Source organism: Otolemur garnettii, unplaced genomic scaffold, assembly GCF_000181295.1.
Source record: "Otolemur garnettii isolate 467f Iridium unplaced genomic scaffold, OtoGar3 scaffold00030, whole genome shotgun sequence".
In the NCBI taxonomy this organism is placed as follows: Eukaryota; Metazoa; Chordata; class Mammalia; order Primates; family Galagidae; genus Otolemur; species Otolemur garnettii.
The window spans coordinates 1,933,134-1,945,589 of record NW_003852425.1 but is presented as its reverse complement, the minus strand read 5'-3'; the positions used below and the strand labels follow the sequence as shown (position 1 = coordinate 1,945,589).

General features: G+C 39.6%; 1 protein-coding gene across 1 annotated transcript in view; it reads left to right on the top strand.

The window, feature by feature from the left end:
* Window positions 1–12,456, top strand: part of DMXL1 (Dmx like 1) — a 157,712-nt gene that overhangs the window by 121,077 nt on the left and 24,179 nt on the right. Inside the window, exons 36-38 of the mRNA XM_023512698.1 lie at window positions 7,462–7,548; window positions 10,554–10,675; window positions 11,008–11,149. Of these exons, the coding sequence (XP_023368466.1) occupies window positions 7,462–7,548; window positions 10,554–10,675; window positions 11,008–11,149 (351 nt within the window). The remainder of the gene's footprint in view (window positions 1–7,461; window positions 7,549–10,553; window positions 10,676–11,007; window positions 11,150–12,456) is intronic.

Sequence of the window (12,456 nt, the reverse complement as noted above, 5' to 3'; positions counted from 1 at the left end):
AGAGAAATCTGCTTTTGGTCTGATGGATTTTTTGTTGTGAGTTACTTGATTTTCACCTCATGGCCTTTAGAAGTTTCTCTTTCTTGTTGCCTTTGATGAATTCAATGAGGTGAATGTCTTGGTGATAACCTTTTTGCAATGAATCTCTCAGGTTTTCTTATATCCAGATGTCTAAATCTCTCTAGCAAGACCAAGGAAGTTTTCACAGTTATTCCCTCCTATAGGTTTTCTAGGCTTTGGTGTTTGTTCTACGTCGCCCTGAAGGGTGTCTATGATTCTTAAACTTGGCCATTTTACATAATCCCATACTTCTCGTAGACTTTGTTCTTTCCTCTTGATTCTTTGTTCTTTGTTTTTAACTGGGTTAATTCAAAAGAGTTGTCTTTGGGCTCTGAAATTCTTCTTCCTGCATGGTCTAATCTATTCTGAAACTTTTCACTGTGTTTTATATTTCCTTAAATCAATTTTTTCATTTTTAGAAGTTCTATTTTTTTAAAATATATCTATCTCTTTAGTAAATTTTCCACACATTTTCTGAATTGTTTTTCTGGTTTCTTAAGTTGGTTTTTCATTTTCTCTTGGATTTCATTGGGTTTTCTCACAATCCACATTTGGAATTCATTATCTATCATTGCAGTGTTTTCATTTTGGTTTGGATCCATTGCTAGAGAGCTGGTGTGTTCCTTTCAGAGGGCCTTTTTCACTCAGATTTTTCATACTTCTGGAGTGCTTGTGCTGATTCCTTCTCCTCTGAAGTAGCTGTTTCTTCTTGTTTATGGACTTTCTTTTGTTTAAATGGGGCTTTTCCCACCTCATTCTTTGAAGGGTGTGTTTGTAGTGTATGTTGGGTAAAGACCTTTGGCTTTGTTTGTGGATACTTTGATGTGGGTCTGAGTTCTGGATGGATACCTTGGTTATAGATACCCTTGATATGGTGTTTTCCTTGATCACTAGTTATTTGTGGGTGTACTATGTCCTTGGGCAGATTCCCTGTCTTGTGTTGACAAGGGGACATGGAGGCCTATGAAATCTTTTCTCTTTCTCCAGTCCTGTGGTCCTCTTAATGGTATGAATTAATTACAGTGGGATGCCAAGTTTAATCTCTAAGTCAGAAGGTGGTGCATGTAGGTAAGACCCAGCCATACTCTGTCTGAATGAATCAGCAAATACTGTAATGGGCTTTATGAGTTTGTCCTCCCTTCCAGTAGGTGGTGCTTTCAAGGAAGCGTCTACTGCAGTGGTGTTTTCTGAGACCTGTTTATAGGAGAAGCACTTGAATGTCCCAGGTGGTAAGCAGGGCTCTGGATCTCTCTAGGCCTCCTTATTCTCCACCATAGCAGAGGTGGGTGGAGGAGTGAGGCTAGGTGTGACCGGGTCTGATGACCTATGTTCAGTCCTCCACAAAGGTGGGCACAAGAGCTGTTTCAGAAAGGGCTGAAAGGTCAGCTTCCAGGCCACTTGGGAAAGCCACCAGGAAGGAGCTGAAGAATTCTCACAAAAGTAGAAAGTTTGCTTGTTGGGGAGGGTCCATTTGGGATTCACAGTCCAAAAAGCAGGAGCAGGTTTCACCTTTGTCCCTCTTCCCTTACTCTGCACATCTCCGTCTGTTGTCTGGCCACAGACAGCAGCACAGACCATCTGAGTTCACCAGCAAGGTGCCACAGGCTGGGGGCTTCCCTGCCAAGGATCCTACCCAGGACCAAAAGCACAGCTTTCCTGTTGGAGGCGGGATCCTCCATAAGTGCCCTGTCATTTAGACCCACACTGCACTTTTTTTTTGCAGTTTTTTTGGCCAGGATTGGGTTTGAACCTGCCACCTCCAGCATATGAGGCTGGCGCCCTACTCTTTTGAGGCGCCACCCTGTTTTTTATTTTTCTTATTAAATCATAGCTGTGTACATTAATGCAATTATGGGGTACAATGTGCTGGTTTTATGTACAATTTGAAATACTTTGTTCAAACTGGTTAATAGCCTTCACCTCATTTTCTTAGTTATTGTGTTAAGATTTGTATTCTACACTTAGTAGATTTAACACGTACCCTTTTAAAATGCAACATAGGTGTGGTCCCACCAATTACCCTCCCTCCACCTATCCTCCCTGCACTTTTTTTTTTTTTTTTTTTTGGTTCTGCCTACTTGGCCTCCCTTGCCTCCCAAGCTTAGTTCATAAATCTCCCCTCTTTGCTCCTGAGCAACACAGTCAAGTCCTGTGGGCACAGGATCCAGGTTGCAGCCCCGTCCTCTGATCCCCCAAGTTCAGTTCCTAACTGTGTCAGGCAGATGCCCGCTGGTCTCGAGTTGCCTGTGGAGTACTGAAGCAGGCTCCATGTCCCTCTACTCAGGATATCCTCTGCTCTGCTGGAGCAGACAGCCAAGCAGCATTGTAGAGGGCTGGCAGGCAGGGGCTCGCAGTCTGAGTACCTGTTGCCTGTGACAGGTCTTTAAGAGGAAAGATGTGAGCCCCACTCTGCAGAAGCCTCAGTGTAGTGGATGCACCAACAGGGGAAGCAGCCACCCCTGAGAGCCCCAGCTCAGTTGTCCCTTGAAACATCTGGAAACCGCTACTCAGCAGCAGTGGGCGGGAGAGGGGAGAGAAGGGGAGAGAAGGACAGGAGTCTGAATGGGCGAGAGCTGATTCCCTGGTTCCCTTTGTCCTTCTCCCCAGCTGCAGCCCACCTGGCATGTCCAAGCTCTGGAACCACACAGCTCCCTCTGACCACCAGTCCTTTGTGGGCAGAACAATCTGGGCAGGAGTTGGGAAATGTTTGTGTGGAGACCAGTGGCATGGATTCTGAAGGGCTAAAGCTCCTGGAGAGTAGAAATGCATGCAATGGGTGGAGAAGCAACGTGCACCCACTGCCTCCATTCAGGTTTGTGGTAGGGGGCGACCCCAAGGGGCTACACCTCAGTGCTTTGTTCTCAAGAAGCCACCAGTTCACTGGTGGTGGCAGCTTTGGGACTTGCAAGGTAGAGAAGCTCTCCAGCAACTAATGAGCCTACAAGAGGTGTGAGGGGAGGAGAAACAAACCTTCAACTACCTTTTCTGTGGGTCTCCAGGTTTCTGAGGGGTTGATCTCCATCAAAATCTTGTTCCTTCTTATTCTGCCCTGCGACTTCTTGTGGAATCTCTGGTAGGTTCTGGCACTTTCTCCTCAGAATCACATCTGAACTATGTTTATTTTCATCTAAAATTTTTCCTTCTTATTGAGACAGTTTGGCAGCCAATGTTTCTGTCATCTTGCCCCACCTCTCTCCAGTCTTAATGTTGAGTAGAAGCGGTAAAGTAGACAGGTTTTATCTTACTTTTGTTCTTAGGAAAATGCATTTGGTTTTTCATCATTAAGTATAATACCTGTAGGTTTGTTGCAGGTTTCCTTTATAAGCCTGAGGCAGTTTTTGTGGCCAAGAGGTTTTAGTAAACAGTGGGCAGTAGATTTTGTTAAATGATTTTTTTGTGTGTTTGCACTACTGTTGAGATGATTGTATGGTTTTTCTTCTTTAGTCTGATAGGTTAATGGATTTCTCTAATGTTAAGCCATCCTTGCATTCCTACCATATGCCCCACTTGGTCATGATGTATTATCCTTTTTGTAGATTGATAAATTTGATTTGCTAAAATTTAAGATTTTTTTTTGTATTGATGTTCATGAAGGATATCAGTTTGTAGTTTTCTTGTAATATTTTTGTTTTGTTTTGGTATTAGATCAACACTGGTGTGTTTTAGAATGAGTTGGCAAAGAAAGATTCTCTTTTCTTCAATTTTTGGGAACACTTTGTGGAGAATTAGTATTATTTCTTAAGTGTTTGCAGAATTCTGGACTTTTTTAACTACAAATTTATTTTCTTTAGCAGGTGCAGGAAGTACAAGTTATTTTTTTCTTGAGCGAGTTTTCGTAGTTTATGCCTTTCAAAAAATGTGTATATTTCATTTCTTTTGTCACATTTTTGGCATAAAATTATTCATAACATTCCCTTGTCCTTTTAATATGTACAGAATCTGTGGTGGTGCTGCCTCTCACTCCTCTGCTACAGTTTTGAAAACAAATTATTTCTTCCTTCCTGATATTTGAGGTATTGATGCCATTTTATGTTTACTGGATTGCTTCCCATTTCCTCCCAGGAATGCCTTGAGTATTCTGTAGATTTCATTTTACTTGATATTTGTTTCTTTTCCATTCCCACTCCCCACCTATCATCAGTCAGGGTTTTAGCCTGACCTCTCTGCCACCGTGGCTCTATATGCACAGACTTTGTTCTGCCTCTTCCAATAGTGTATAAACTGTCGCTCTTCTCTCTAAAGCTACATCTTTTATTCATGACTGATCCTGTGTGCTGTTACCTACCCAAGGACGTTGCTTCACTTCTTATCCCCTCTCTCTCCTTCTTAATAAAGTTTTACCTCTCTCTCAGATGATTCTCATTAGTATGAGCAAATATATTTTAATGTATTCCCTTTAAAAAAATACTCCATTTCTCTGCTTCCCTTTATGTAGCAAAATTCATTGATAAAGTTGCCTTTAAAGTCATTTGTTTGAAGAATAATGTTGTAAACACCATAAACAAACCATCCAGCTAAAGAAATAAAACATTATCAATTCAGCTGAATGTCTGCATGATCCTTCTCTAGTGGACTTCCCTCCTAATTCACCAGATGTCACATTCTCTCTCATTAGTTAGTATCTCTGGCCCACTTCACTCATATTTTCTAAGTCAAAGTCACCATTGATAACAGTATGTTAAATTTAGTAGTCAATTCTCTGTCCTCTTCTGTTTCAGCTTTTCAGTATCATTTGATACTGTTAACCCCTGACATTTTCTAAAATTCATGCCTCACTTAGTTCCCATAATATAAAACTCTATTTTTTTTAACGTTAACTAATTGACTGACAGCTACTGAACTGGCCTGTCTTTTCTCCATCCTTGAAATATTTGGTATCCCAGAACTCGGTTCTCTAACCTTTTCTCTTTCCTGTCTTTACTTTCTTTTTTGTTTGTTTGTTTGTTTGTTTGTTTGAGACACAGTCTCACTTTGTTGTTCCAATAGAGTGCGGTGGCGTCAGTAGCTCACTGTGACCTCAGACTCTTGGGCTTGAGCCATTCTCTTGCCTCAGCCTCCCAGGTAGCTGGGACTACAGGCGCCCATCACAAAGCCTGGCTATTTTTTTAGTATTGGGGGTCTCACTCTAGCTAAGGCTGGTTTCAAACTCGTGAGCTTAGGCGATCTGCCCGCCTTGGCTTCCCAGGGTGCTAGGGTCACAGGCATGAGCCCCTGCGCCCAGCCTTGTCTTCACTTTCTTTTTGTAGTATCTTATCCCACCTCATTCCCTGAACTCCAGACATCCCCTGCTTCCAACCCAAACCCACTCTTTCGTTCACTTCTGTACTCACCTGTTTATCAGACCTGAGAACTAGGAGTCATTCTTTCTTTCACTCAACACTACAGTACAGTCCATTAGCAAAATTTATCCCAGTTATAACCAGTTACCACCATCACCATTCCTAGTGCCCAAGTCCAATCCACCATGATCTCTCACTTAAGCTACTGTAGTAGTTTTTTAACTGGTTTCCTAGCAGTCATTCTCATACCCTTTATGTTTTACCTCACAACAGCCTAAATTTTCAAAATCTGCCAATGACTTCTCAGCCTTAGAATACTTTTTGAACTCCATTACGGCTTTTGAAGCCCCACATAAGCCGAACCCTCCCTTCTCCAATCTTAACTTTTACCACTTACAGTCATTCTCAGATTTAATGTGCCTAAGACTCTTAAGATATTAACCAGTATTTTTTTGCCCCATTCCATGTGGGATTCTGATTGTGTTTCTGACATAGGATTCAAAGTTTTCATACATACGAGACGACCTCAATTGACTCTCAAGCAGATTATCTTGACCCCATACTGTTGAGAAACAATGTTTTAGTAAGTGCAGATAACTAGAGGACACGAATGCATTCTCATGTTGAGGACGCTTTTTTGCAGTTCATGCCTATAGCTTTCTTCCCATACATGTAAAGTTTCAAAAAGTTCCCCAGGTAAACAGGTATGTTCTCCCTATCCAGCCATTACCAGCAAATAGTGGGAACTATCATCTGTCTCTGCCTTCAATTCAAAACCTAGTAATAGAAGCTTAGTGTACCTTAGATACAAAGAGATTGGTGGGTAAGTTGGAATTTTGTCATAAAATCGTGGAATTTGGCTTGTACATTCTTACTGGATAGTCTGTCATCGTAGCTGGAGCTAAGAGTCTCCTTGAAAGACAAGTTGACCCTCAGGTCAGCCAGAATGTTCAATAAACATTGAAATTCCTTTATGTTTGTAAGCAAATTAAATTTTAGATTAGATTGTATTTGACAGTCACTTCATGTACAGTAACTGATTTTTTTTTTTTGCTTAGGAGTATTTTATTTGGGTTATCTTACAAGTTTCTCAACTCTGCAATTGAATAGTTAACCTAGTTGCCATTTTAAAAATCTGCTAACTCTGGTCAGTTCGATGGTCAATTGGCAGGCAATGTTTATATCTAGTTTTATAGGAAACAAATTTATTATATGCTAATTTAAAATGAATAATTTCTGCATATCACAGTGAGCTCTAAAATTAATTCATTTTAAAAGTTCGGGGGTTAGAAAGGATGAAATAAGATGAAATATTGTCGTACATTAAGCAACACCTCCAGCTCTTAATAAGTGGCTCCTCTTTCCCACTTCTGTTTATTTTAGTAAATGTTGATTTTATATTTTATTCCCTTCTAAGTTGAAGGACATATATACCGTCTCTGGAGTAAGCAGCAGGTGAAATATATGTCCCTCGTCTAAAGTACACGGAATTGTTTATTCAGCTACTAAATGATTACTGACTTTAGTTACTATGCCTTTTAGGGTTCAGGTTTCTCTTGAATAAATTCAAAGTTATTTTAGCCTAAAATTCAGTAAACTACAGCAAAGTTGTCACCTCTCATCTGTTTTTATAATATCCCCTGAGCTAAAAGTGGTTTTGACATTTTTAAAAAGGTTTGAAAAAGAAGACTAAGCAACGGTGACCTTTTATGGTCTGTAAAACCTAAAACCTTGACTATCTGACCTTTTAATATTTATAAAGTATTATTAGAATTATAATACTAAGAAACCTGCTTGGTAATAAATTATTACTTTAATAATTAGGATGTCTTAATCTTTTGAAGTTAATCTAATTAGCAGGGTAGAGTAGGATAACCAGTTAATGAAGTTGTATATTGTATCAACTGTGTTTTTATATGTGAAAAAGCAAGTTTAAAAGAATTTTAAGTTCTCCTTGTCAAATACATTTTGTTTTCGAAATAATTAGGATATATCTTTGGAATCGAAATATATAAAAAATTTCTTAACATAAGTAATGCAAGTACTGATTGATAGATTGGCATATATTATTTGTTTTATTACTAAAATCAATGTTTTTTGTATTTTATTTCCTTCCATTTAGATAGAAGCAGATTTGGGATATCCTGGAGGTAAAGCACGAATTATTCATAAAGAATCTGATATCATTACTGCCTTTGCTGTTAATAAAGTAAGTACATAGACATTTTTTATTTGTTTGATTATTAACTATTCATAGTTGAAGAATATATTCGGTTTTATCAGTTTATTCATATCAGTATTTCTCTTTCCCAAAGCTACTTCCAGCTACTTAAATTGTAATCCACATAAGGTTTTTTATTTTTTAAAAGGATTATTTTATTTGACATGTGACTTTGGATATGGAGCTGATAAATTTATAATGCTTTGTTATTACACAGAAATGCTTTCTTACCTCATATATGCAATAGCTTTGGAATTACAGCAGTTAACTCACAGAAAACGTTTCTTATATTCCTTATGAATATGTTGAATCTGATTCCTAATATGTGACAAATTTAAGCTTATATGTTACTCAAAAATTCTCCCTCTTTGACTTAAACCTCCAGTAGCCGCCCAACTAGTGTATTTTCTTTGTATTTCTTAGACTTCTGCTTAACATCCACCTTAGAGATTTCCGTAAGTTCCTCATAGATGGGTACAGTAGTTCAAGGTTAAGGCTTGTTTCAGTTATTTCCCCTCCGTCTCCCCTTGCCTTACTGTATAGTTTCTACTGACTTCTAGTTATTCATTTGTTCCCTTTTTTTTCTATTAACTTAAAGGATCTATATGTCTCTTTTCATGTATTCCTAAAGTATACTTAAATGAAATATATATATATGATGTTCACATGTTTGTAATTTTAAATAATTTTAAAATGTTATGTGGTTGTATATTCTGTGATATACAAGGAAATGTGATGTCCTTCTTCAGTGATCCTTTTACCGGGTGGTTCTCCATCATCCTGTGCTGTATCTGTCTTCTCTTTGATTTCTCCTCCGTAGTTCCCTTTTTATTCTTTTCTCATATTTCCCTATATCCTTTGCTTCATTTCCCTCATGTGCAATCTTGAATAATGACTCGTTCAGTGTGAGGCAGGCAAACATGGAATTAGCCCCTTGGCCAGTTGTAGTATATACATAACATGGTATATAAATGTCAAATACAAGATTATTGTCCGTACCCTATATTACCTGCCTTTTTCTGAAGAAAACACGATTTCAAATATTCTAACTAGTAATGAACAGTTGTCCAGGATGTCTTCAGATCACGGTGTCTGAGTTTGCCTATTTATTTCCCTAGATTTGATATTTTTTATATCCTTGATAAATTTGTAACTGAGAAGTAATACCTTTTGTTTTAAACTGCTTTCTTAAAAAAAAAGAAAAAGTCTCTGTCTGTTGTCAGTGGCATCATCATAGCTCACAGGAGCCTCAAACTTCTGGGCTCAAGTGTTCCTCTTGCCTCAGTCTCCTGAGTAGCTGGGACTACAGCTAAGTTTTAATCTTTTTGCCCAGCTAAGTTTTAATTTTTTCTGTAGAGACGGAGTCTCACTGTTGCCCAGCCAGTAAATTGCATTTGTTAAAAATGCCGTAAAGATTGTACTTTTTCACATTTGTTTAGTTGAGAACTGTCAGTGTCAAGAACTCTGAAGGGTCTGAGATTTCACCTTGACCTCAGTCTAACCAGTTAGCTCTTACAGTTTAATGATGTTGTTAGAAAACGCAAGACTCCTTGATCAGAGACAAAGGAAACTCCATTTCCAACAGTAAGAGCAGGAGCTGGAAAATCAGCATCTAACACTGGTTCTCGGAACTGCAATTCCTGCAGAGTGCTAGGAAGAAGGCCACATGATACCTGCAGACTCCGTAGGTACATCGTAGAAGAAGATCCCTGAGTTAAGGGGACCTAATCTCTTCTGATGAACAGGAAGCATACCTGCCCTTTTCTCTGAAGGGAGAGACTAGTGATACAAACATTCTAGACATGATATTGCTGAACTAAGGGCAATCAGTGACTTGAGACGTGGGAATTGTCTCTCAACAGTCTAGTTATGTGTTTTTCCTTTTATCTCTGGAATTTCAGCTTTTTCTTAATAGTCTATATAAGAATTTCACATGCTGCTAATATTAATCATATTTTCTCTTTGCTATTCTTTCCTGTTTTCTGTTTCAGAGATGTGCATTTTTAATTCATGGCCAAACATTCATGTCATTTAATCTTACCAACTTTTCATTCATGATTTCTTCTTGCATAATTCTTTCACTATTTTTCTGCCCCTATACCTTTTCTCTGTGACCCTTTCCCACTTCTAGTTTCCTTGACAAAGATAGAAAGGCTTTAGGACAGTGGTTCTCAACCTTCCTAATGCTGCGGCCCTTTAATACAGTTCCTGTGGGTCACAATCCACAGGTTGAGAACTGCTGCTTTAGGAGAAAGTAATGCTATTTTATTTGAATAATTAACAATTACACCTTTCCTTTGGAGTTTCTTAATCCCCCTCCACATATACTTTTTCTACCTTTACGGCTCTGCTCTTCTTTTTTTTTTTTTGAGACAGAGCCTTAAGCTGTCCCCCTGGGTAGAGTGCAGTGGCATCACAGCTTACAGCAACCTCCAACTCCTGGGCTCAAGCGAGTCTCCTGCCTCCGCCTCCCAAGTAGCTGGGACCACAGGCACCTGCCACAATGCCCGGCTACTTTTTGGTTGCAGCCACCATCGTTGTTTGGTGGGCCTGGGCTGGATTCGAACCCCCCAGCTCAGGTGTATGTGGCTGGCGCCTTAGCTGCTTGAGCCACAGGCGCCGAGTCCGGCTCTTCTCTTCTTTAGCACCTTCACCCACGTTTCCAAATTGTGCAAACCTTACAGAGATCATCGAATGCTGGAAGACTAGAGAGAGAGTGTTGGGAGAAGTCACAAAGTGCTACACGTATTGCCGTTTATCGTTGGCTTTCTGTCCAGGAAACTTTTCTTAGAACATAAACATATGTCTAAGCTTCTGATTAGTTCACCAAATATTTAATTGATAAATGTAATTGAAAGAAATTTCTAAGAGTGCTATATATTCTGTACTTGAGTTACCATTTTTAGAGGTTATTTCGTCCTTTTTCTTTTCAGGAGTAGCTCTTGTACCTCTTTTTGATGCATTTTGAAGTTACTGTATGATTTATTTTTCAGGCAAATAGAAACTGCATAGCAGTTGCTTCCAGCCATGACGTTCAAGAACTGGATGTTTCTGGAATTCTGGCTACACAGATCTATACTTGGGTAGATGATGATATGGAAATGGAAACAAAAGGGTACCCTTTATACTTGTTTTTTATCTAGTAACATTGCAGTGTAAGTGGTTATATCCACTGAACTATAACTTTCAAAAGATTTTTTAAAGGAGTCCTCCTAAATTATAAGTAGAGGGGAAGCTGATGTGCTAAAAGTCAGCCAGAGATGTAGAGGGAACTGAGAGTTAAAGAAAGTAAATGAAGGGAGTGGAAATTGTTCGAGTATGAAGCATTGTCTGTGAGTTAGGAGTAAAACCTGAAAAAAATTAATTTTTTAAGTAAATGTAGAACTTCCAGCTGTAAGAAAGAAAAACTGATGAGTTATTTTCATTCTGGTGGACATTCCTTTGTAGATCAGAGGATTTCTTGGTTATACATGCACGTGATGATTTAACAGCTGTACAAGGTACAACCCCGTACACGCATAGTAATCCCGGGACTCCAATCAACATGCCATGGCTCGGCAGTACACAGACTGGTAGAGGAGCATCTGTGGTATGTAAAGATAGTGAAGGTTGTGTATAAAAGATTAGATAAAGGTTGAGTTGTATCATTCCTGTAAATTTTGGTAATGAAAAATGGTGTATTTTCATTTGAAAGAGTAACAAAAAATTGCTTTAAAAATATATGTTAAAAAATATAGGCTCAGTGGCTGTAGCTCAGGTGGCTAAGCACCAGCCACATATATCAAAGCTGGCGGGTTCGAATCCAGCCCGGGTCTGTCAAACAACAATGACAACTACAGCCAGGCACCTGTAGTCCCAGCTACTTGGGAGGCTGAGGCAAGAGAATTGCTTAAGCCCAAGAGTTTGAGGTTGCTATGAGCTGTGATGCCATGGCACTCTACCCAGAGCAACATAGTGAGACTGTCTCAAAACAAAAACAAAAACCAACTAGATAATTTCAGGCTTGGAGCCTGCAGGCACCCACCATAACACCGGGCCATTTTTTGGTTGTAGTTGTCATTGTCGTTTGGTGGGCCGGGCTGGATTTGAACTCGCCAGCTCCAATGGATGTGGCTGGCACCCTTACTTAACACTGAGCTACAAGCTCTGAGCCTGAAGTTATCTATTCATTATTTAGTTGTTGTTGTTGTGTTTTGGGGTTTTTTTTTGAGATAAAGTCTCACTGTGTTGCCCTGGGTAGAGTGCCATGGCATCACAGCTCATAGCAACCTCAAACTCTTGGGCTTAAGCAATTCTCTTGCCTTGACCTCCCAAGTAGCTGAGATTACAGGTGCCCACCACAACGCCCAGCTATTTTTGTTGTTACAGTTGTAATTGCTGTTTAGCTGGCCCAGGCCTGGATTCGAACCTGCCATCCTTTGTATATGTGACCAGTTCCCTAACCAGTGAGCGACGGGCGCTGCCATAGTTGGTTTTTTTTTAATACCCCCCTGGGATCTAAACTGTTCAAGAGCTTAGATTCTGCCTGCCTCATGGATTGATGATGCCTGACTAGAATGGTGTTGACCATAGAGTAGGTATTTATGCTCCAAAGCATTATAATATACACATCTACCTTTGGTATTCCTCTTAGGATTGAATTTTCTTCCTATCTAAATCTTAGAAGGACATCTTTTTAGTTGGAGTTATTATAATTTGGGAACATACATAATGGGGATTGCCTAACTTTAACCTCAAGTAAAAGATACCAATAGAACAGGATTATTGGCTTGGCGCCTATAGCTCAACCGGCTAAGGCGCCAGCCACGTACAACTAAGGTGGCAGGTTCGAATCCCCAGCCTGGACCCGCCAAACAACAATGACGGCTGCAACCAAAAAATAGCCGGGCGTTGTGG